Source organism: Pseudorasbora parva, chromosome 8 (genome assembly GCF_024679245.1).
Source record: "Pseudorasbora parva isolate DD20220531a chromosome 8, ASM2467924v1, whole genome shotgun sequence".
NCBI classification, from domain to species: Eukaryota; Metazoa; Chordata; class Actinopteri; order Cypriniformes; family Gobionidae; genus Pseudorasbora; species Pseudorasbora parva.
The window spans coordinates 2,471,347-2,497,187 of record NC_090179.1 but is presented as its reverse complement, the minus strand read 5'-3'; the positions used below and the strand labels follow the sequence as shown (position 1 = coordinate 2,497,187).

The 25,841-nt window shown below is 39.7% G+C and overlaps 3 protein-coding genes across 4 annotated transcripts; 2 read left to right on the top strand and 1 right to left on the bottom strand.

Moving 5' to 3' along the window:
* Positions 1–228: 228 nt before the first annotated feature.
* p2ry12 (purinergic receptor P2Y12) lies at positions 229–18,801 on the top strand. Its single transcript, XM_067451529.1, has 2 exons — positions 229–345; positions 16,040–18,801. Exons 1-2 carry the CDS (start codon positions 314–316, stop codon positions 17,124–17,126), a joined length of 1,119 nt encoding a protein of 372 aa, XP_067307630.1. The 5' UTR covers positions 229–313; the 3' UTR covers positions 17,127–18,801.
* Positions 18,802–21,694: 2,893 nt separating this feature from the next.
* Positions 21,695–23,612, top strand: LOC137084961 (uncharacterized). The gene is made up of 2 exons (XM_067451527.1): positions 21,695–21,928; positions 22,518–23,612. Exons 1-2 carry the CDS (start codon positions 21,695–21,697, stop codon positions 23,610–23,612), a joined length of 1,329 nt encoding a protein of 442 aa, XP_067307628.1.
* Positions 23,613–23,881: 269 nt separating this feature from the next.
* On the bottom strand, positions 23,882–25,549 carry LOC137084962 (uncharacterized). 2 transcript variants are annotated; one of them, XM_067451528.1, is made up of 3 exons: positions 24,891–25,549; positions 24,540–24,650; positions 23,882–24,069 (listed from the first exon to the last, which is right to left on the bottom strand). In XM_067451528.1, exons 1-3 carry the CDS (start codon positions 25,288–25,290, stop codon positions 23,882–23,884), a joined length of 699 nt encoding a protein of 232 aa, XP_067307629.1. In that variant the 5' UTR covers positions 25,291–25,549. The 2 variants fall into 2 exon arrangements, 1 of the variants encoding a protein (XP_067307629.1); XR_010906857.1 differs by having other exon boundaries at positions 23,931–24,069; positions 24,829–25,549.
* Between the last annotated feature and the right edge of the window lie 292 nt (positions 25,550–25,841).

Here is a 25,841-nt window from a genome sequence, read left to right as displayed (position 1 = left end):
TGTGTGGACGCGATTGTTTTTTAAAACGGAGGAGGAAAAACTCCGGTAATAAAAATACCCGTGTACGTGTGGACTAGGCCTTAAACTGTTTCACCATCTCATGATCATTTTTTGTTTGTTGTGGTCAGCACAAACAGTGTTTAACTAACACAGAGTTGACTTGATTTTAGACGGTTTTAAACTTCCTCTTGTGTCTGCATGGCATGGCAGGAAGCAAAAAGCAGAAGGGAGAGAGTAAGATTCATTTCCTTTCAGAAAAGTCCATAATAAAGCTTGTTTGCTAAAAAAATGAAGTGACTCTAGACTGATCTCAATGAAAACACATCACATTGGAGTCATGTTGAGGTAAGTGTTACATTTTGCATAATACACCTAAGCGATTTACAAATCAGGCAAATAATAATAATAATAATAACAAACCATGGACCATCACAATGTTTTACAGTGTGTAATTGAGTATTGCTATGTTTACTTAGAATAAATACATTTATTAATATATATCGTACTCTCCACTGCTCTAAATGTGTTAATAAAAGAAAATCATTATTGGTTACTTTAAATGTTAATATTGAAAGTTACATTTAAAAAAAATTGTTTGTCCTGGCAAAAAAAATAAAAATAATAATAACTACAAAATTACTATAAAACAACTATTAAAAAATTATTGGTGCATTGTATTTATTGTGTTCATGTTGTATTGCAAGACTGTGCTGCTATCGAGGTAGAAACAGGTAAATGTGGTTAGGACCGGTTTGGTGGTATGGGTGGTTTAAGGTGTAAGGGAAGGTCAACAGTGTAATTATAGTTACAGAAATGTTTTACAGTTGTAATTATGTGCAGGTATTTAAAAAATATATAAGTACAATGTAGAAACATTTATGTAACAAAAATTGACTTATATCAAAATATAATTTTTCAAAAAATGGTAGTTCATGTTACTGGTGTTCCCAGTAAAAAATATCAAGCCTACAAAACATATGTTCCCAATATGTAATATTTGGGGAACAAAGGGGTAGCTAACAATCAGGAAAATTAACAAGCCATTTATACTGTAAGTATTTTTTAATTAAGGGGTAATTATTCATGTAGTTACAGGGTAAGTGTGAATCTGTGGCTGTAAATTAAAGTGGTGTTTGTTCTCCTCTTGTTTCATGTAGTTACAGGGTAAGTGTGAATCTGTGGCTGTAAATTAAAGTGGTGTTTGTTCTCCTCTTGTTTCATGTAGTTACAGGGTAAGTGTGAATCTGCGGCTGTAAATTAAAGTGGTGTTTGTTCCCCTCTTGTTTCATGTAGTTACAGGGTAAGTGTGAATCTGCGGCTGTAAATTAAAGTGGTGTTTGTTCCCCTCTTGTTTCATGTAGTTACAGGGTAAGTGTGAATCTCCGGCTGTAAATTAAAGTGGTGTTTGTACCCCTCTTGTTTCATGTAGTTACAGGGTAAGTGTGAATCTGCTGCTGTAAATTAAAGTGGTGTTTGTTCTCCTCTTGTTTCATGTAGTTACAGGGTAAGTGTGAATCTCCGGCTGTAAATTAAAGTGGTGTTTGTTCTCCTCTTGTTTCATGTAGTTACAGGGTAAGTGTGAATCTGTGGCTGTAAATTAAAGTGGTGTTTGTTCTCCTCTTGTTTCATGTAGTTACAGGGTAAGTGTGAATCTCCGGCTGTAAATTAAAGTGGTGTTTGTACCCCTCTTGTTTCATGTAGTTACAGGGTAAGTGTGAATCTGTGGCTGTAAATTAAAGTGGTGTTTGTTCTCCTCTTGTTTCATGTAGTTACAGGGTAAGTGTGAATCTCCGGCTGTAAATTAAAGTGGTGTTTGTACCCCTCTTGTTTCATGTAGTTACAGGGTAAGTGTGAATCTCCGGCTGTAAAGTAAAGTTGTTCTTGTTCCCCTTTTGTTTCATGTATCACTCTGAAACCTTTATTTGAAAAACAACTTTTAAAAAGGATTTACAACACGTATTAATTTATCTTGCTTGGCTTCATCCTCCTCTTGTTCCTCTTCTTTTTGGCTCTTGCCACAGATGAATCTTAAGAAGGAATCCCATGTCCAATGTTCACTCTAAGCTGCGCATGTGCACAACTGCACACTTGTGATGCCACGTGCAGACGACAGATGCAGACGCGAAATGAGGGGAGAAATCCATTTGATTGTACTTTAAATGAAAAATAATTGCAGTGCTCTGTTCAACGCTATAGAGTTAGTATCGCTGTAATGTTAGAACCGGCGGAAGCGGTTTGCAGGTTTCATAGAGAGAATTATGCCGCATATGAGCGGCAGCAAGTCATGTTTGCAGTCCAAATAGCTCAATATGAGAGGCAACGTGAAATGCAAAGATGTGAAATAAAGCGACATTTACAGTTACACGCCCACATAACGTACCACAAGTGTAGCATTCAAACTCAAAACACCTCAGTAACACGTCAGTTTAAATAGATGTGTGTGTGTGTGGTTTGGGCTTCAGAGATGTTTAGATAACTATAAGAGTTCATATGTTCCTCTGAACATATTTAGCTATTAGATCTATTTAATTACTAAAGTTTTTTATTTTTTTATTTTAAGGATTTAAACTATATAGAGAAAATATATAGAATAGCCTATATCAGTTTAAATACTTCAATTAGTTTTTATATTATTTTAAAGGCTGTTATAATTATATTATATTGTAAGCCAAATAAAGAATTTATCTCACAAGGGGATTGTTTAGGAATTCTTGCCATTAAAAAGTAAAAAAAAAAAAAAAAAAAAAAAAATATATATATATATATATATATATATATATATATATATATATATATAGAAGGGATAATTCACGGCTAGCCATGCATTAAAGGATTTTAATGCAAGGCGTAGAGGCGAAGAACCGCGAAGCGGAGGGTGGTTGCCTCTAGGTCGTGCATTAAAATAATTTAATGCATGGCTAGCCGTGGATTATCCCACTTATACCATGGTTATTTGCTAAGTTAAAAACAAGTTAAAGCTGTAACTGATGTTTTTAAGAGACGGGTTAAAATGACGGTTGTTTTCTAAAAAGGATAGCACATTATTCATGGATGTGCATTTATTGCATGTATTAAACTACATGACATGTCTAAAATGCACGTGCACAGTTAAGTTAAATGACTACGTTCAAATAAGTGCTTTTGCACAGAATGTACGAGGCAAAATAACCACAATATTAACAAAAACAATAATATAAGAGTGCGCAGTTTATTTGTCAATCAGATGAGCGAGCAAGTTGCGTTCCTTACTCTAGCAACATTAGACTCGGTCATAAGCTGCACTCTAGTTGGCGCATTTTCTTACAGTTATTAATGGATTAAAGGAAATAAAAGAAAAAAGAAAATTAAAATAAGACCCTCACATCTGCAGCTGTAAGCAGCGCTCAAAACCTACCGTTGTGGACAACAGAACCATTTCATGATTTAAAATTATGGAGTTTTTGTGGGCAAACTTGTCCACGGTGCAGGATCACAGAAGGAAACATTGGCAATAAACTCTATTAAACTAAGTGAATGAAAGGTAGCCTTTAGTAATAATCAGCGATATGCATTCACATATGGCTTGATTTGAACGTTTCATACCATAAAAATAATTAGGCCTAGTTAGAATTACGTTCTAGTGACGTCATCACGCAACGACGCAAAAAACCCCCAGCTGAATTGCTTTATTTTTAACTCGTTATTTGAAACTAACTGTTCAAAAGAAACTTTTGTAAAAATTAAATAGACTTCCAATCATTATTAGTAAGTGAGAGACAAGTGAATAAAGAGGAGTCGATTCCCCGCGATGGAATCGATTCCAAACGTTGGAATCGAGGAATCGATTCTTTTTGGAATCGATTCCCAGCCCTAATTATTAGAGAGAGACAGAGAACTGAAAGAGAAAGATCAGAGAGTGATGCGTTCATGATCTCTTCTTGTCAGTCTGAAGATCCCCTCGTTGCTTATAAGCATAGCGAACATAACTTAATGATTATTTAATGGATTTATTCAAATTATTTATGAATGACAGGCAACACTGCAGTGACAAGGCAATCTTTATTTGAACTAATCATCATTATGTAGTCTAGTGTGAAATAAACCCCCGTCTTTAACCACATAGTCTACTAAAGACACATGAGCCTACATTTAAAGCATTAAATTAAGTAATAGGCTAATAAAACATTAAAAAAATAAAACAGTTGGAAATTGCGTTTTTGATGATTGTTTTCGTGAAATTAGACAGAGTTTTTCAGGTTTATTAGGCTTGGAGGTGAAATTATGTTTCGCTTTGCTTGTTGAGGTTGCAATGTCAGTATGTCGTAGGGCTAATGTCAGTATGTCACGCAAAAATAAAGTTTTACAGTAACGGACGCGACTGTTAAAGCCTTATTTGTAGTCGTAGTGACCCGATTTATTTCGTGTTTTTCCTAGAATGGGTGACGTAGGCTATTACAAAACATTCAGTGGTACATGCCAATCAAATACAGACGTGACACAAATAACATGATTAAAAAATATATTTCTGACTTTAATGCGTTTTATTGACATCTAAAATACAACAAAATAAGGCTATTTGTTTAGGATTTTGTGACACGTCAGTATAGGTGCTCGAGTCTGTCAGTGTAGGCGTCACAACCGACATAGACATAGACATAGACATGTCAGTCGCGATAATGTCAGTGACATGACAATGAAGACCGCATGTGCCACTACGCGCATCATAGATATGTACATTATCTGCGAATAGTGACGTGCCATTGGCTTCTGTGTGTCACCTCATGTCTTATGTCACTTAATGTTGCCATAGATATGGAACGTTATACGTATAGACATATCTGTGCCTTTCTGTGGTTGATACTACAGTCTGCCACTGTCTCTCTGTTTGCAAGTGTAACTTTGTTACTATGGTTACCAGTGTTTATAGTGGCGGATTAATATCGAACTGTAATCAACTGACTGGAACTACCTGTGCATTAAACGGTTTTACTGCACACCTTCCAGCCAATCAGAATCGAGTATTTAAACAGACCATGGTATAAATATATATATACACACACACAGTGAGGCAAAAAAAGTATTTAGTCAGCCACCAATTGTGCAAGTTCTCCCACTTAAAAAGATGAACAAAGCCTGTAAATTTTCATCATAGGTACACTTCAACAGATTAAGAAAAAAAATCCAGAAAATCACATTGTCTGATTTTTAAATAATTTATTAGCAAATTATGGTGAAAAATAAGTATTTGATCACCTAAAAAAAAAACAAGATTTCTGGCTCTCACAGACCTGTAATTTCTTCTTTAAGATGCTCCTCTGTTCTCCACTCGTTACCTGTATTAATGGCACCAGTTTGAACTCGTTCAGTGTAAAGGACACCTGTGCACAACCTCAAACAGTCAGACTCCAAACTCCACTTTGGCCAGGGGCCTATACCATGAAGCCGGTTTAGCAGGTTAGCAAGATAAATTTAAGCTTAGTTTGTGCCAATCCTGGGTTTTAGATACATTAAAGTGGTTTGACTTTTAGCTGTGTTCATCGCCAGAGTAACTTGATGTAACTTAAGCTCCATGGCTAACCTGCTCCAGGTTATTCTCTGGATTAGAGAGCTCAAACTGAAATTGGGCCAATCAGCTGTGAGTAAAGTGACACACCTCTGATGCAGCTAAGTCACTCCCCCTGTTTCTACTTCAAATTAAAGGTCACCACATAGCAAACGGTTTTTAAAGACTAAAGGGTCTGGCTTTTAACAATGCTTATTTATAAAAAATAATATTTTTTAATGATTTAGATATAATTTATGTAATTATTATACCCTTAATCAATTACACATTTATCATTTTAGTTAAACAAAAATTAATAGGCACTTTGTTAAAAATAATTATAGCCTACATAAAGTCATACAAATAAGTTTAAAATCAATAAATACAACTATTTAAAAAAGAAGCTTACTGAAGTTACCTCCATTGACATATAATATTGTTTCGTTAAGTTTTCCTCTTTCATAGACAGCTCTTTTCTTCTTGCTGTGTACATTTTTTAAATTCTTAATATTTATCAATCATGTAAAAATCTGCAGAAGAGAGAAATTAATCTGTTTCGCTGATCTACAGCGTGTGATTGGCTGTTCACTGCTGATGTCACAGCTAAACTCCTGATCTCAGGATCAAAGCCTGATTTGACAGAGAAAGCTGATGATCAGCATCATGGAACCTACAAAGCCTGAATAGATTGGTTTGGTTTTCTCAACTCAAGACTAATCCTGTAACCCTGAGTTTGTTAAACTACCATGGCCACAGGCCCCAGGACCATATATATATATATATATATATATATATATTAGGGGTGTAACGGTTCACAAAATTCACGGTTCGGTTCGATACGATACACTGGTGTCACGGTTCGGTTCGGTACGGTTCGGTATGTACAGCAAAAAGAAAAAATTGGCAGATAAATTACCTTTTTTTATTATTATTTTATTAAAACTAACAAAGTATGATTTTTTTTTTTTTTTTTTTTTACATTGAACAATGATGGAGCTATACTTTACCCATCTTCTGTGTAGTTACAGGAATAAGACATTAGCTCTTTACATTAGCGGTGCGCTGCAGGAGCCCCACACCCTGTAGTGCTTCCACATATGATGCGTTTGCAGTCCGCAACTGATCCGCTGTTGCACACCACAAACACAGCATTTATTCATTATTTTTTATTTAAAATCCAAAAGTTTTTACTGAACATGCCTCGTCAGAATTCCAATTATCTTTGTTTACTCTTTAATAGAAGTCAGGTTACGTAGCCTACTACATTTAAACAACATTTTATTAAATTCATTTATTCATATTTATATACTTTAGATTTAGCTCACACAAGTGGCAAAACATTTAAACATAGTTTATAGCCTTAAATCACAAACATTTTAAATTAGAAACTTACAATAGTCTATTCAAAAACAGCCGACTCTCGTCTTTTCTTTTGTTTTTACACCCTTTTAAAAGAAATCCTGCAGGTCAAAAAGAACTTTGCTTTTCACCTCCAAGAAAGTATGAGTGCTCTCCATTATGGCACTTTTTTTTTTTTTTTTACCTAAATGCCAGGTAAGGTGTCGTTTTGTTGCTTTACTTGAGAGAAAAAAGCCATGTGTTGACTTTGAAACAAGAGTATATTTTAAATGATATGCATCTGTGGTGAAATTACTAGATTTTCGCGTCAGTACATGTTTATTTTAATGCGAACAATGTTCTGTCGCTTTAATGCAGCAACGCAGCGCAGCAAAAAATAGACTCGGTACGAAAACGATCCGTGCACTGCTGCAGACGCAACGCTCCTGGAACAGACTGACGGACAGCACCCGCGTGCAGTGTGAAAACTGTAATCCAACATGGGTACGGGAAAAAAACGCACCGCACACGCACTGCAGACGGAGTGTGTGTGAAACGGGCGTTAGGTCTCATATCCGCGGCTCTAAATGGACCACTCGCCGCGGTGATGTCTTTTGCCATTTGAATAAGTTGGAAATGTCTGTCTAAATGCTTCGAGGATAGTTTGTGGGATAGTTTGTGGCTGTTTCTCCTTTTTATCGTCTTGTTGTCGGCGTAAATGAGTTGATTGACATGACATGAATTATTCCCGCTGCTGTACCATCAGCAAATGCGAGATACCGTTGTTTTTTAATCCATCACTCTTGCCAACACCATCATAGCTTACAAAGAATCCAAAGTTCACCCAAACACCATGCCTGTTGGTTATTGGAGGATCTTCTATTTCTGGTTTGTTAAACGCAATAGCCATTTTGCCACGAGCATTCAGCGCGTAGCCTACTGAGTAAGAGCACCGACTGGGCAGCCTAAAACATATTTGGTGGTTTTTTTTTTCTTTCACTTCGGCGGTGTCAGGGGCATTGGCTGTTATGTCGTTTTGGTTATTGGGCTACCTTGTTGAACGCATATTATTGTATTTCACACACTTTTATATTTTCCAAATCTAATTAATCAGTCCAAGAACCGTTCGGTACATGATGCGTACCGAACCGAAAGCCTCGTACCGAACGGTTCGATACGAATACGCGTATCGTTACACCCCTAATATATATATATATATATATATATATATATATATATTAGGGAATGAACGACTTTCAATTTTTTTAAAGTCGACATTTATGTGATAAAAGTCGAGTCGACGTCGACTAGTCGCTCATGACGTCATTGATAAACAAATAAGCCTGAACCTTGACCTGAGACAAAAAAAAAACAAAAAAAACAACCTTGAGCTGAGCTGAACCTTGAACACGGGTCTTCTTGTGCACAGGAGACAGCTATGGCACATGACACAGCAGCTGATACAAAAGCTGTTGTCTTATGGTCATTATATTTCTCACAGATTTCTGCTTGTTCTGAATAAGATATAGATAAAGTAGCACGATAAAGATATGAATGCATTAGTGAGTGATTGCGTGTGAATTAATTCTACCTGCCAGGATCTCTCTACTACAAGTGAAGCTGTGAGTTTTAGTTATCAAGAAATATATGCTAGAACTTTTCAGTTTCTAAGCTATTTTATTGATAGATCACAGAACAGCGTTGACAATACATTTCTGCGCTATTGAATGGTTTTGTGCGAGGCGCGCGATCTCCGCGTGATGTGCGATCGCCTATGTGTGTGCGTTGCAATGCAGCATGCATTAGTTTAATGCGATGATTAACTTATGTGTACAATAAGCGTGCATTCTCCCGATCAATTTTGAGCATCCAGATGTTATAATCAAACATGTCTTGTGGAGAGCTCTTGGATTATCCATTTATTTGTCATTTTTAACTGTTAAAAACAGAGCCTGTGTGTCAGGAAATTGCTTATCCTGTTGCGCCCTCTATAGCCTAGCGACTAGTCGACTTTTTAATATATATATTTATTTAATATATCACTAAGTCACATCAAGGGTTAAATAAATTAGAAATTGCACATTAAAGTTTAAAGTTATACAGTAACTGCATGATGAAACTACTTTTTATGCGTGTGTTTACGAATGCTGTACAGGGGTGCGTTTCCCGTACAATGACATAGCTTGCAGATTAACCACCATAGTACGATGCATCTTTGTGAAAACGAACGACCTAGTCACGACTGTTTCCCGAAACCATGGTATCTGTGTTGGAGGTCCATAGTTCAAACTACGTTGGTATGAGCCGTCATTCTGCTTCTTCTTCTTCGATCTAATGGCTGTCTGGAGACATGAGCACATACTGCCACCTACAATAATTTGGTTTTATTTTCTGTTTTCTTCGACTCGAATTACGCTTTTGAAATGACGTTACATAGAGCTGTCGTTCCAACGACACAAGTTTGCGATGCAGCTTGCGAATGTTCGTTAGAACTATGGTTTCGGGAAACACTGAATCGCTGAACTACGTTGGTAACGACTGAACTTGCGACCATAGTTGGCTAACGATGCTTTTGGAAAACGCACCCCTGGTTGGGTATAAAGAATGTTGTTGCTCAGGTGACCTAAATGTCCGCCCAATAGAGAAAAGTTTTGCTCAGTGAGAAAATAAAGTAGAGGTAACATTGTCCATGTATCTAGCTATTCTGTATTATGCATTAAACGAAAATACAGTACACACAGAACTATCGTCACAATTTTTCTCGTCTTTTACCCTCATGCCAACCAAGATGTAAACGACTTTCTTTCCTCAGATGTTCTTTCCTCTATTTTCCTCAGAAAAATAAATAATCTCTGCTAATGAAAACTCATTTGGGTTCCTTAAAGCTGATGCATCAAACAGCACATACAGCAATAACTACAAAAATTAATTAGACCCCAATGGATGAATCAATGTCTTCTGAAGTGAAACAATAAGTGTTTGTAAGAAAAATACCAACATTTTACATTTTTTAGTGTAGACTATTGCTTCCGACCAATAGTCATCTGTGCGCGTATGAGAGGATTGAATTCACGCTTGACGTAACTTGAAGCGTGACGTGAGCGTGCCGAAAAACTCTGGTCACACAGATGTCGGATGGGAATACAAGAGGGGAACAAACACCACTTTAATTTACAGCCACAGATTCACGCTTTCCCTGTAACTACAAGAAACAAGAGGATAACAAACACCACTTTAGTTTACAGCAGCAGATTCACACTTACCCTGTAACTAAACTAAACAAGAGGGGAACAAACACCACTTTAATTTATAGTCTGCTGATTCACACTTACCCTGTAACTACATGAAACAAGAGGGGAACAAACACCACTTCAATTTACAGCCACAGATTCACACTTACCTTGTAACTACGTGAAACAACAGGGTGACAAAAACATTTTAATTTACAGCCGAAGATTCATACTTACCCTGTAACTACATTTAACAAGAGGGTAACAAACACCACTTTAATTTGCAGCCGTAGATTCATACTTACCTTGTAACTACATGAAACAAGAGGGGAACAAACACCACTTTAATTTACAGCCACAGATTCACACTTACCTTGTATCTACGTGAAACAACAGGGTAACAAAAACGTCTCGGTTACGTATGTAACCCTTGTTCCCTGAAGGAGGGAACGGAGACGTACGTCAGAACTGAACCGACGAATGGGATCTGACTTTAGAGACCAATCCTACATCGAGTGTTTAAAAACGAGCCAATGAAATTTGGCATGCGATCCACGCATTCCACGCTCCGCCCCGCAGCGCGGGTATAAAACAGGAAGTAGAATGGTAGATCAGCGCTTTTCCTGCTGAGGAGCCGACTAGTGACCGGACTCCCAGCGGAAGCACAGAACCTGGCGACGGGACGTACGTCTCCGTTCCCTCCTTCAGGGAACGAGGGTTACATACGTAACCGAGACGTTCCCTTTCAGTCGGTCACGTTCGACGTACGTCAGAACTGAACCGACGAATGGGATCCCTATTGAAAACGGCAGGATGCTGGCCCTTCCAGCGTCCTGCTTGAGCACACTGTACCGTCTAGTATGGTACGGAAGTCAGGGCTCCAAGCAGGGAGGACAGTCACTGCTGTTTCCGCAAGACCCACTAAGTATGACTATTGGATAACGCTGGGAAAGCGTGCCTGTCTCGGGAGATGGAACGCTGCGGACCACGGCCCCTTGAGTGCATGGTGGTAGAGTACACATAAGGACTAGCCTACAGGGTAGTGCAACATATGGCAGTCTCTGGGGTGGTTCCAACCTAATTGTAGGGGGGAAAGAACACGCCCAGAGACAACAGAGCGGGCTCTGTCTAAAGACACGGGGCTAGCTATGCTCTGAAGTGGAACCTGTTTGTTGAGTTGACTTCCCGCCGGGAAGACCCCCGAAGGTGTTCGATTAGTGTCGTGCTTTCCTTTGTGCAAGATGGGTTGGAGCGAAGGCTGTCTCCCTCCACCCTCAAAGTATATGTCGCTACAATAGCCTCGTAGAGGCGCCCGAAGTGTTGCCCAAACACTCCTGGTTTGGACAGAGAGTGGGTGAGAAGGTCTGGAGGCATCCTCGAAGCACACTCTGCTGTCCACTGCCCGAAGGCAGGGAGGTGGAGCACTCAGCCCCGAATCGGGAGGCCCGGAGTGTTGACTGAGTATTCCAAGGAGAGGCAGCGTGTGGGGGAGACGAGATCAAGCCGGACGAAAACTTACACGCCCGGGAGGGGAGACGCGGGGCGTGCCTCCAGTCCGCAGTGGTCTTAGGACTGGAAGGATTCCCTCGTAGCCCTTTGCCGCACCACCATCGAGGGTAGTGAGGACGGAGGAGTCAGTCGATCGCAGGCGAGCGCTGTAAGGCGGCGCCCACGACTTTGTGAGCTCCTGATGCACTTCCGGGAAGAATGGAACCGGGGCGGGGCGCTGAGAACCAGCGCGGGTGGTGGAAGGTTCCACTCAAGCCCGACACTTGCGGCGGCCCGGGCAAGCATAGCCGTAAGCTTCGGTTCGGACTCGGGCAACGCTGTCACACCCGAAGGGGGAAACGCAGCCGAATCTTCATCCTAGGAGCCCATTAGCTCATCCCCCGATGCAGCGACCGACATCTCATCGTCCGCCGGAGCCCTGAAAGTGACGACTGGCACTCCGCGCGGGAGGTCAGCGCGCCCTAAAGGAAGCTCCACTGGCGCAGTGGAGGGGGGGGAGGGGCCCGAGGAGCCGTCTGACCCGTCGGGTTTACCCTGACCGTCACCCTCAGGTCCCCACTAAGGTCATCAACCAAAGTAGCAGCCCTCTGCTTCGCAGCTGGAGGACCGCTAGATCGGAGGATGCGCGATGGTGCTCCACCTCTTCTGAGGTACTGGAGTCTGGACCGTAGCACTGCGATGGTCATATTCCCGCAATGGGAACATGACTCATCCACTAATGCAGCCTCAGCGTGCTGAGCGCCCAAACACATGAGACAACGAAATTTCCCGTCAAGCGGAGACAGAAATTGACCGCACCCAGAAACACACGGTTTGAATGACATCTTGAAAAAGACGCAGGGTCAAACCGCGTTGCTCTTTTGTGAATGGAAACTGCTCTTTTAGTGTGCTGAAGCACTCAGGGAGATGACCGCGGCTCCACACAGTAATATGGTGCAATCCTGTGTGAGCTTTCAGAGTGTGTGTGTGTATAAACGGCCAGATTTGCGCTCGCTCATTATATTCCGCGCGCGAGCAGAGAGATTCGCACTCGCGCACTATATTAATGTACTTTCGCGCTACAATAATGCGCTCTCGACATTTGACAGGGAAATAACGCCATATTGTTCGGCTCTGAAGTAGAAAGCGCTGACCTACCATTCCACTTCCTGTTTTATACCCGCGCTGCGGGGCGGAGCGTGGAATGCGTGGATCGCATGCCAAATTTCATTGGCTCGTTTTTAAACACTCAAAGTAGGATTGGTATCTAAGGTCAGATCCCATTCGTCGGTTCAGTTCTGACGTACGTCAAACGTGACCGACTGAAAGGGAACCACTTTAATTTACAGCCGAAGATCCATACTTACCCTCTAACTACATGAAACAAGAGGGGAACAAACACCACATTAATTTTACAGCTGTAGATTCATACTTACCCTGTAGCTACATGAAACGAGGAGAACAAACACTAATTTAATTTACAGCTGCAGATTCATACTTACCCTGTAACTACAAAAAACAAGAGGGGAACAAACACCACTTTAATTTACAGCTGCAGATTCATACTTACCCTGTAACTACAAAAAACAAGAGGGGAACAAACACCACTTTAATTTACAGCCGCAGATTCACACTTACCCTGTAACTACATGAAACAAGAGGGGTACAAACACCACTTTAGTTTACAGCAGCAGATTCACACTTACCCTGTAACTACATGAAACAAGAGGGGAACAAACACCACTTTAATTTACAGCCGCAGATTCACACTTACCCTGTAACTACATGAAACAAGAGGGGAACAAACACCACTTTAATTTACAGCCACAGATTCACACTTACCCTGTAACTACATGAAACAAGAGGGGAACAAACACTAATTTAATTTACAGCCCATAGATTCATACTTACCCTGTAACTACAAAAAACAAGAGGGGAACAAACACCACTTTAATTTACAGCCGCAGATTCATACTTATCCTGTAACTACATGAAACAAGAGGAGAACAAACACCACATTAATTTACAGCCACAGATTCACACTTACCCTGTAACTACATGAAACTACATACTTTATAGTTACACTAGAATTAGCGAAAGTTACGCTGTAAATTAGTTTTATTACGCAGTAATAAATTAGTTTTACACACACACACACACACACACACTGCCCCTAAACCTACCCATCACAGGAAACATGCTGCATTTTTCTTTAAAAAAAAATCTCATCGTGTATGATTTATAAGCCTTTTGAAAAGTGGGGACATGGGTAATGTCCTCATATTTCACCCTCTCCTGTAATACCTGTGTCATACCCATGTAATTATACACATTTGTGTCCTCATATGTCACAAAAACATGCCCACACACACAAACAAACAAACTATTTTAAGTATTACAGGCTTTATTTCTCATAGAGATTAACTTAATCCTCAGATCAATCAGGCCTACGATTAATATGTTTCAAAACAAAATTGAAAAACCTGTTCTAATTGAAATAAAACAAGTTGACAAAAAGATTGAAAAACATACACACCACTTTCTAAAACCAAGTGGCATTATCTGTACGCATTTTGAGCTATCCGCGTGTATGTCTACGCTGTGTGATTACGTGTGTATGTCTACGCCGAAACGAACCATCATTTCCCTGTGTATGTCTACGCCATGTGATTCCGCAAACCTGTTCTCACAGAAGGAATATTTTTAGCCTAATTTTATATTTTGGAGCAACTCCACTCTCAACAATATATAAAACACATAACAGGCAAATAAATGTACAGTCACATGTATTTATTGCAAAAACTGACCAAAAAACAGTATTTTTACTTTTATATAACATTATAAAAGTACTAACTCATGTTGCATTCCAAGTCTTCATACGATATCTTTATGTGAAAATGATGATCGCGCCCCTTTGTGAAAAGAACACACGCACTCGTTCATATTTCTCATTCAAATGATACACACAACTTGTTAGAATGATGCGATCGGTCACGAGACACACGAGAGCCAATAGCATTTTACAATCTTTGGTGGATGGATTTGACGTTCTGGTTCGCTTTTGGTGATTTTCTTCACACAAACCAATTGTTTGGCCTCGGAACACTTGGTATATTTGTACTTTCTGAATAAATTATGCCTGCAGTTGTATCTGCCTGTTATATCCTGTTTTTTATAATACACAAATGGGTAGGTTTAGGGAAGAGTTTGAGTTACGCATTCAAAATGTTTCTGAATATGTGTGTGTCCACAAGGTAAATGGATTTATAAAGATACTAAATTATGTTTTTTTGAAAATGTAAAAATGCAGAATGTTTCTTGTAATGGGTAGGTTTAGGGGCAGTGTGTGTGTAATAGGTTCGTCTGTTATAGGACAACTTAGTTTAAATAAAAAATGCATTAACAGTCTGACAGGACTGACAGTCTGGAAAAATCAATTGTTAACTTAATGTTTGAAACAGCAGGTTATCAACTTAATAGATATGAAGTGCCACTATATGCAGTCATCACAGCTTTCAGTTTGTCTACCTCATGAGATGTCGACGCCGTCCTCTCCAGCAGCTGGAATTTGTTTACGGATGCCACAGCAACTCTCAACGGCCACCAGGACTTATATGGTTTTATAAAAGCTATTTATTTGTTGTAAAGTGTAATAATCATCTCAGAAAAAAATAAATTCTAATGTCAGATGCAGTTGAAGTAGTCGTGATCGTTTGCTTACATGTGTAGGTTTAGGGACAGTGTCATTATGCCAACATTATCTTCATAACTTTTAACGAAATAAAAAGTGTATCCCTCTCTTGTCAACATTATAGCTTGGTGCATGTGAGCGTGGCGCGCGCTGTGTACATCATATAAGGACGCACACTCAAAAGTAATCCGGTCAGGTCGTGTACATGGTGAAGCATGTTGGTGTATTTACGTGCCAATTTTGCTAAGAGCGGATAGCGCGTTTCACTGTCTCTTCACCATGCTAGTGGATTAGCCGTAGAGTCAATTGGTTGTTCTTGGAGATAGCGGGTTAACTCCGTGTCAGCGGGCGCTCTGATCGGTAAAGGGGCAGAGATTTCAGACCTCCGTTTATTAAGGTTTATTAAGGATGATCTCCAAGAGTTCTCTTCTTGGTAGGGGGTGGTGCACAGACCTCTCCCGAATCATCTCCAGCAGTAGCAGCCTCAGAAGAACCACTAACTCCGCCTCTGTTTCCCTCGTCAGCTGATACAATTTGCCAGGACTGCATCTTTTTTTTTTTATGTTTGTAAAAATATTTTAATAACACGGTTTTGGCGGTTATAGAGTTCTAATGACGGTGTTTAACTATAACCGTCGGTCCCACGGTTATATATTAACCGTCACACCGCTAATAATGAGTCAAGAAGAATATGCTAAAAAAATTGCCTAAAGTCACATACATTATGGTAGTATGCTATTCTAATTATAGCCCGTGTGTTTTATGTGATAGGAATTACACATCCATGGAGCTCACAACAGTGCTGACAGATGTCACGGACAGTTACTCCAACCAGACTGAAAGGAATCAGTCGGAGGCTTGTTCACGTGAGGGCGCTCTGAAGACAACCGTGTTTCCTATCCTCTACACCATCCTCTTCATCCTGGGCTCGTCGCTGAATGGTCTGGCAGCATGGGTGTTTCTCCGAATCCCCAGTAAATCTCACTTCATCATCTATCTGAAGAACATTGTTGTGGCCGATATAATCATGACCCTCACCTTCCCCTTTAAGATCCTCGCTGATGCGAACCTAGCAACTGTTGGCGTGCGTGTCTTTGTCTGCCGCGTGTCATCTGTGCTGTTCTACCTCACAATGTATATCAGCATCCTGTTCTTCGGCCTGATCAGCATCGATCGCTGCAGAAAGACCATGTGGCCCTTTGTGGGCACCAGCGCTAGACGCCTGCTCCACAGAAAGCTCCTCTCGGCCTTCATATGGACGTCATTGTTGGCCCTTGTGCTGCCCAATGTAATCCTGACGAGCCGCCCCAGTACTTCGGAACGCATTAAATGCAGTGACCTCAAGACAGAGATGGGACTGAAGTGGCATGAGGTGGTCAACCACGTGTGCCAGGTTATCTTTTGGGGAAACCTTGTAATCGTGATAATATGTTACACGCTCATCTCAAAAGAGCTCTACAAGTCTTACGCCCGCACACGGGCTCAACAAGAGGCAAGGCAAGGAGCGAATGTCCCCCACAGACAGCTAAACAAGAACAGCATTCAAGCAAATGTGTTCCTGGTGTTAGGCGTCTTCTTTGTTTGCTTTGTTCCCTTCCACTTTGCCCGAGTACCATACACTATTAGCCAGACACGTGGACGGTTGTTCAGTTGCCAGCAGAAGCTGTTTTTCTTCCAGCTAAAGGAGAGCACGCTGTGGCTTTCCTCCCTTAATTCAGTGCTGGATCCACTCATCTACTTCTTCCTCTGCAAGTCATTCAGGACATCCCTGTTTAACACCCTGCGTCTTTCTCCTGGCCGCTGCGGGGAGCTTGGGACAGACACAACCAGCACTCCTCTGGACAATGTGCAGATATGATGGACAAACTCTGTAAAATCCATGTCAAAATCGTATGGTCTCCTAAATATCTACTCTTCCATTTAAAAATGATTTGCACGCTGTAAGAGCAATATGCTACGGGAATTAAACCTTTTAACAACAAAATAGACAACTTTCCTCTTTACTCCTTCCACTCTCTTTCAAGAACCTAATTACCTCAGGCTGACCCTAATTTAAATCAAGAGGATTCACCTGTCATGACTGGCTTGTGGAAGAAAGGATGAAAGCTGAAATGACACCTTTATAGCTTGTGTTGTGTTAAGATAATCATATGTACAGGTCCATCAACGTCAAGTGCTAGTGGCAGAAGTAACTTGGATGCAATAGTATTTTTTGTGAGTTGAAAATTTGTTGTCACTGACAAACCTTTAAAGGGATCCCATGGTGTTGAGACTTGTAAGGCTTAATATAACATAAATATATGTCCAATGGACAGCTGTTTATAAATCGGCTGTACACTCGTTATTGCGGTGCAACGTGAGACTGAATGACTGCACTCGAACATGTCCACTATGGTGTCGGACAACACTACAAATGGCCGTCCCTTCAAATAATGCCATATTTCAGGGTATAGGGGATCGATTTCAGATTCAGCCCCTGTCGTGGAGACTGAGCAGCCCAACATCTCGATTGAGACAGCGCAGTCTCTCAAGAGTGTGTGGCCGCCCGCCGATCTGTTTGTGACTTGTGTAGGTGAGTCTGTGTGCACATGTATGTTTGAGTGTGTTTCAAGTACAATTACAAAGCAATTCATTGGTTTTGTTTAACTCTGAAACAATTTTCGAGTTGCGTTGTGGTAAAAATAGCTACGGGTAGCGCCAGCTGATTGAGGAGTGCAACCACTCTACGTCATCAACCTAGAACGCAAACAAAATGGCGCCGCCCATGGTCCAAATATAAAATCGATTTTTTAAATAATGTAGATCTTTAATGGGTTTTCTACTACATAATTCAGTAAGAGACATTGTTTATGTTATATTAAGCCATACAAGTCTCAACACCATGTGATCCCTTTAATGCCAGAAATTTTCCATGAAAATGAATGTAAGTACTGTGGATATCACACTATTACAGTCAAGACAAGTCAAATGTATTAATATAGCATTTTTTACAATGCGGATTGTTTCAAAGCAGCTTCACAGTGTTAAACAGGAAAAGAATGCAACAGAATTTGAATCGGCTGTACAGCCGTTCTGGAGAAAACGGTGATGTTATCAGCTCATTTTATTTGTCACATAGCGACAATGTGGGCAGATCAGTAATTTAGTTGATATAGTTAATTTAGTTTAGTAATGCTGCAACATTTATCATTTCCAGCTCCAGTTCATTGTGAAGTCACAGAAGTCTTTCAAATTACAGAATTAACTATTGTAAAAAATAAATCTCTGACTATGGCAAAAGGCTGAGATATACTGTAAACAATTTGCAAATGTCTTTTTTACTGATGCAACAGGTCATTGTTTTTGTATGTTTTTGTCTTGTGCTTCCCAAACTTTTTGTTCCAAGATTGTTGCACAATTTAACATAAAATGTTGTTTTTTGTTTCTGAACTAATAAAATGAATACCATATTTCTACACCAGAACAAACACACTTCTTTCTTTCTTTCTTTCTTTCTTTCTTTCTTTCTTTCTTTCTTTCTTTCTTTCTTTCTTTCTTTCTTTCTTTCTTTCCTTCTTTCTTTCTTTCTTTCCTTCACTCAAACTGGAAAGACACGTTCTTCCTTTAGCCAGTTTTTCACAAAATAAGTTTATGGAAGAATTAAATTTCAATTATATATACATGCCTTTACACACACAAATAACCTGTTTATCAAACAAAAACTGTAAAACGTCTTCTGTATCTGCAGGTATTTTGTTTAAATATTAGTACAATGTAGAAACATTGATGTACACACAAAAAATGGCTTATATCAAAATATTTATTTATCCCTCAGTTTGTGTTTATAGTCTAGTTGCCAGCCCACAGACCACCCTTGTGAACCCGGAAATGTTTAGTACACCAAAGTTTTATTGCAGAAATGTGAAGTATGTACGGAAGCCCTGAACGGCCATGGATAATATTTTTTTTTCTGTCTTGTTATGTCGTGATCACGAGTTAATTATCTTGTGATCTCAAGATAACAAAATTATGTCGTTATCACGAGAAAACAACTTTTCTCGTGATCTCGAGATAACAAAAGTTGTTTTCTCGTGATCACGAGTTTCATTCTGAAATACTGCACTGCACCCAGAGTCTACGGTTGCTGTAGCAACGAACACAACTTTCACGGGCATCTGATCAATGGATAATAAACTGTGCGCTGGATCTTTCAGCAAAATCTTTGCTTCACTTAATAAACATTTTATTTGTATAATTAACATGTTTAAATGATCAAAAGAGAAGGGGGGGGGGGTGCCTTCAGAAGGATGGCAGATTATTCTGTTCTATTCTAAAAATCGTTTAGTTTCAATTCAGCCCATTTGATTTTCCTCATTCGTTTGAAATAACATTACATAATTTGTTTGTTATTAGTATCCTTCCTTCTAGCCTTTATTCCAAAAGCGCTGCAGTAGCCTACTCCATATGTCTAAAAACAAACAAACGTTTAATCCAGTTAATACAGTCTCGTACAAAATACAATCGTTTTAATTGCACAGTATCACTGAATTAAATTAGGCTGCAATGCATCTTTACATGTGCTATACATGACATTTAGGCGATACATTGAGTGACACAATGTGGCAAACTAACAGTTATTTAGGCTGCTGATTAAAATGGCATTTTAATGCACAAAAAGGTGCAAATAGAATAGTGAAATCAAAAGGAGTTTAACAGTAAGTTAAGCACCAAACGCTATTATAGCAAACTAATCACATTAGACCATTCAGTTATATTAATTGCCTAATGCACACAGTACTGGACAAATTATAGTGATCACGAAAGGTCTTCAACACGTTCAATCTGGACCAGTACAACACAAGGTGGATAGGCTATACCACACCCCATCAGTTAATTGGTTCTACTGCCACCTCATGGCGCAGTTGTGTAACTTAGAAAATATGAACTCGTGATCATGACAAAACAACTTTTGTTTTCTCGAGATCACGAGAAAATTAACTCGTGATCACGAGAAAACAACTTTTGTTATCTTGAGATCACAAGCTAATTAACTTGTGATCACGGCATAACAAGACAGAAAAAAAATATTATCCATGGCCGTTCAGGGCTTCCGTAAGTATGGGCCTCGACCATACAGAAACTGCCGGATGCTAATTTGCATATTTTGAGCAATTTGCATAATTACAATAAATAGCATTATTAGCTTAATCGTCCATTTTGACCGCATCTTTTGCACTGTATGGCCAATTTCTACAATATGTGAGTTGTTTTAGGGGTTTAAGAGGATACTGACACTTTCAGGCTTCAAAATGGAAATACATTTTTTTTTTTTTTCGCCTTAATATTCTTTAAAAAGTCTGTCAATGGATTTAATTTTGACATTTTAATGTTGACATTGCTAATGTTTTCACATTAAGATGTGGATAGAGTAATAATGACAGTATTGTTTAATACTTTGTGAATTTCTAGTCAGATCCATTTTGTGGATGAATCAGGTGTTCTAAAATTTGCATTTAAAACCATGATTTAAATATTTGTAATACTTCTTTTTTTTTTTAATTGCGGTTTAATAAGGAAAGGATTAAAAACAGTCAGTATACAGTGTTATTGCTGCTTTTTCCAAGTTGTTGTGGAGGATTATTTAACCATTCGACTCTAGGGTTAAGTACTTTCAAAAGACATGGTTTGATCAGGTCGAAATGTCAGGAAATAAGTGTCTGTTTGCACCATGCAGTGGCACAGATGTTGACTTTAAAATATCTGGGTCCAAAGGAATCACTACTTTGCTAATTAAGAGCGAGGAGTGAGGAGACACTATGGAGGACCAACCCTGCATAAATTAAAAATAAATAAATGAATGAATGAATAAGTAAATAAATGAATAAATAAATATACACATATGTAAATTAATAAAAACATAAATAGAAAAATAAATGTGATAATAGGAAAATCCACGCATAATCAGACCAGCTGAGGAGAGTTGTGAGTAAATGACGGCCGCATAGTTCTTTCACTAACGTATCGTATCGATGTTTCCAACAGTTTGACCCATTGAGAGATACGTTCCAGTGATCTTTATAGTAGTGATTTTGAACTCGACAGGTTGTAAGTTCAGCTCTTGCATGTGTATACTATGGCGGACGTTTCACAAACAGCTAACGTTAGTTAGAGACTTGCGCTACTTAGCGAATGAAGCCAAAAACAATTCATCAAATTACTGTTGTTAAAACTAGATGTGCTTATCGATGTTTTAGGAGGGTTATATTCCGATATGGATATGCCACGATAATTAGACATGCTGCAAAACAATAGGTTACTTGCGTAACCCCGGTTCTCTGATACCCCTTTTCCACCAGAATTAACCCGGTGCTAGTTCAGAGCCAGTGCTTTGGCAGTTCTAAGTTGGTTCGATTGACAAGCCTTCTAAGAACCAGTTTGCCTTTCCACATGGTAGAGAGCCAGCACAGAGCCAGGTCTTATGTCACTGTATACGTCACATCTTACCCAGCAACGCTAGCGCGGCAGCGCCAAACACAAACACCATCGACAATGGCGGACTTTGCGTTGCTATTGATGTTCATGGCTTTGCGGACCTACATCGGCATCCACACACGGCGGATCCAGCGTGTTCGTGCTGCTCGCCGTAGTTTGTACAGACGGAGATTACAAGCGAGAGTAACGGTATGTACATAATATTTATTTTTAACAATAAGTTGTCAACTTTAGCCTCTGCATGTTGCTAACGTTACCCTCCTAGCATCAACTTTGCTGATAAACGATCACATTGCAGTTAAATAAAAATGTATTAAGCATTGATGTGACAACTCTACTAGAAGTAGAATTTACCTAAGTAAAAGTATGTCTATAAGCAAAAAACACAAGTGCTGGCTGTTGCTAATTTCCATTACTTTATATACTGTTGTGGTAACTTAGTTCAATCAACAGCATCTACTATTAAAATTGTCCATATTTAGATTTATAAATGATTTTCACTGAACAAGAAGGGTATGAAAATAAGTAACTTATTTTTAAAAATACTGTATGAACCTGAAAAGACTGAAAAATACAAAATTGAATATTTTTTGGTCATACATAAAGTAGCGCTGCTTATTAAGTGGTACTTGTATATAGATTAATTAATAAACATGTCATGGCTACATCTTTATAGTATTTCTACTGCACTGTATACTTGATAGAAAATATACATATACAGAAAATATACCCCCTATTGCCAATGAATGACTTTTTTTATTTTTTTTTATCTTTACAGGCAATCTTACAGGTGAAGGCAAGGCGGAGGTCACCTGTAATGTGGGCATACCCACGATCCGACCACTGGTGGGACACAATTGTTCCGGATCTCACTCCGGTACAATTCATGCAGAATTTCCGTGTGTCCCCAGAAACATTTCAGTACATCTGCAGTCGGGTCAAGCATGTCATGGGGAGAAGGAACACAAACTACCGTATGTGTGTCCCAATACAAAAGCGTGTTGCAATTGCACTCTGGAAATTGGCCACGGGTGGTGAATACAGGACAATCAGCCATCTTTTTGGGGTAGGCCTCAGCACTGTGTTTAATTGTGTTCAGGAATTCTGCAACACAGTCATCACAGTGCTGCTTCCCATCCACTTGAGATTTCCTGATGCTGACAAGTTGTTGGAAATGGCCACTTTCTTTAATAATCGTTGGAGAGTTCCACAGTGTGTCGGTGCAATTGATGGCAGCCACATTCCAATAATTGCACCAGAGGACTATCCACGAGACTATTTCAATCGCAAAGGCTGGCATTCTATTGTTCTGCAAGCAGTTGTGGATGGCAAAGGTCTTTTCTGGGATGTTTGTGTTGGCTATCCAGGGAGTGTGCATGACGCCAGAGTGCTACGACAGTCACATTTGTGGGAGGTCCTAAGTGACGGGGAATTACTGGGCAAAAACAAAGTGACTATCTCTGGCTGCGATGTTGGACATTACCTGATAGGAGATCCAGCATACCCCATGCAAAATTGGCTCATGAAGCCGTTTTCCGACACTGGCAGACTGACCCCTGAACAACACACCTACAATTACAGACTGAGCAGTGCACGGTCAGTTGTGGAGATGTCTTTTGGGAGATTAAAAGGACGGTGGAGGTGCCTCCTAAAAAGAAATGACTGCAAGCTGGAGCTGAGCAAGAGGATGGCACTGACCTGCTGTGTGCTCCATAACATTTGTGAGGAACATGGTGACAATTTCACTGAAGAGCACCCAGACAGGACCGTAAACATCCAGCCTCCCGTTCAGACATTGCCTGAGCATGCCAACCCAGAAGGAGGTGACATCAGAGCTGCATTGATGATGCATTTTAACGGAGGGAACGAGTGACTCTTTTAATACACCAATGCCATATATTTTTGTAACACTGCCGTTTGTGATCAAGGACATCTGGACTGTCATAAATTGTATTATATTCTCTATTGATTTAAAAAACTGAACCAGACATTTGTATTAATAAACATGTTTATTTAAACAAAAACAACCAATAGAAATCTTTATAAAAACTTTGCAAAATGTAAAGTGCAGTACAAGAAATAATTTAAATAAAAATTGTACATAAAAAGAAACAACCCAAAAGACTGGTGATTTATTTGCAATTATTTTTTTTGCGCTTGTGCCTCCATTATGGCCACCATGCGCCCCATGAGTCCAAGCAAAGAATGTGTGTCCGCTCTCATGTCCTGCCGCAAGGCATCGTCCATTTCTTTGCTGTGCTGCAAGAACCTTTCATCTGCCCTTTCCAAATATTGCACCAGGTCTGACGTACTGTCTCTCTTCCTTTTTCCTGTGTAAAACAATAATGGCAGATCATCAGTGTGTTGTCATAGCATTGCAAAAAAACTTTTCTGCAGGGAAATGCACATATGCATTGCTACATGATTAAATATGTGTGACGGAATATAATACTATGATAACTACAGCCATACATCACTATCACTTTATCTTTTGCTTATGACTATATTCTAAATTTAAACTTCAGATTTCTTCTAGACTTTTGCTTAGTTTTAGGTATTTTGATCAAATGTAATGTTACAAAAAGCACTTTGCTTTGATTTTAAGTTGAATGAAGAAAAAATGTAAACATTATTTCAGTACATAGTAATATACATATAATATATATATATATATATATATATATATATATATATATATATATATATATATATATATATATATACATACATACATACATACATACATATATATCGATGTTTGCATATTGTATGATGTGGCTATTTGCACAGAAAGTCTTACTTCGTTCAGCAGATGAATCTCCAGAGCTGCTACACGACGGCGTGGGAGAGCTGCACCCCAGCGGTGGCGGTAACACAACGTTGTCGTCACCGTCGTTAATGGCAGACAATTCTATAAACAAAAACATGACGACAGTGGTTTAACAACAGATTTTCGTCCAGTAACTGTTACACTTTATACACTGTTCTGTGATAGTCACAGATGCTACAATCCTAGCTAGCAATCCTATGCTACAATCCTAGCTACCAACATTGCCAACACTGATGTAAGAAATTATTAGTAACGTTACCTCGCAAAAAACAACACACAACTGACTGGGAACAAGTAAAAGAATATAAAAACAGAACTTACCAGGATCAGTGCAACTTTGCAGCAGCGAATTATCCACCGTTGACTCGAGCATTATCGTTGCCGAGTTCAGTGCCCCAGTCACCTGGCATGCCGGTCTATCGCCGAGGACAGAGTCGAGAACGTCGAAATGTGGGTTTCGACGTGGGCGACCATTGCCGCTTCGACCGAGATCCTTTTTTTGGTCCCTGTAGTCCTTCTTTAATTTTTTAAGTTTGTTGCTTATCTGTTCGACGTTCCGGTCGAACCCCACTGTAGCCATCTCACGCTGAATCTGCTGTAACACAGGCTTTGTCCGTGAAGCCCCGTCTAATTTACTCTGGACTTCTGCAGAGGACCAGAGTGCAAGAAAGCAGCTCGTTTCCTCCTCGGACCACTGTTGTTTCTGCTTAAGCGCGTCCATCGTGTATAACCGTGTTTAACGTTAGCTGCTAATTCAAAAATGGCGGGCAAAAGTTTGTGTTCGTCTTGTTGGTCGCGGTAACGCCGCCCCCAGCCGCTGACGTAAGCAGTTCTTACTTCTAGCCCAGCAATGTTTTGGTGCTACTTAAGAACCACTTTTCCTGGCTCGGAGGTGGTGCTTTGGCTGTGGAAACAGAAAGAACCGATTTGAAACTAGGCTCTGGCTCCGATTTAGCACCAGCACTGCCTTGGTGGAAAAGGGGTATGATAGCATTAAGTGAGGTGTCTCACTATGGGATACGCCCCTTCCGCGTATTCCTCAGAAGCCCTATTACATTACGCCAGCCCCAATTGGCTGGCAGACGTGACGTTGTGTCTGGGAGAGACCTCCCCTCCCTCAGTATAAAAGGGGCGACACAACGTCACTACGACTGTCAGGGTCTAAAAAGAGACTGAAAGATCCAAGTGCGATAACTCATTTATTGACAGAACTGCACGAAGCACATAAAGTCCGAAGACCACTGAAACTCAGAACGGGCAGGATACAGGACG

Excerpts from the sequence above, each read along its gene's own strand:
- p2ry12 (XM_067451529.1), top strand. The coding sequence starts at position 314 with ATGAAAACACATCACATTGGAGTCATGTTGAG. Across the intron at positions 346-16,039 it reads CACATTGGAGTCATGTTGAG|GAATTACACATCCATGGAGC; the intron begins GTAAGTGTTACA and ends TTTATGTGATAG.
- LOC137084962 (XM_067451528.1), bottom strand. The coding sequence starts at position 25,290 with ATGGACGCGCTTAAGCAGAAACAACAGTGGTCCGAGGAGGAAACGAGC. Across the intron at positions 24,651-24,890 it reads GCAAAGTTGCACTGATCCTG|AATTGTCTGCCATTAACGAC; the intron begins GTAAGTTCTGTT and ends TTTTGTTTATAG. Across the intron at positions 24,070-24,539 it reads AGATTCATCTGCTGAACGAA|GAAAAAGGAAGAGAGACAGT; the intron begins GTAAGACTTTCT and ends TGTTTTACACAG.
- LOC137084961 (XM_067451527.1), top strand. The coding sequence starts at position 21,695 with ATGGTAGAGAGCCAGCACAGAGCCAGGTCTTATGTCACTGTATACGTC. Across the intron at positions 21,929-22,517 it reads GATTACAAGCGAGAGTAACG|GCAATCTTACAGGTGAAGGC; the intron begins GTATGTACATAA and ends TTATCTTTACAG.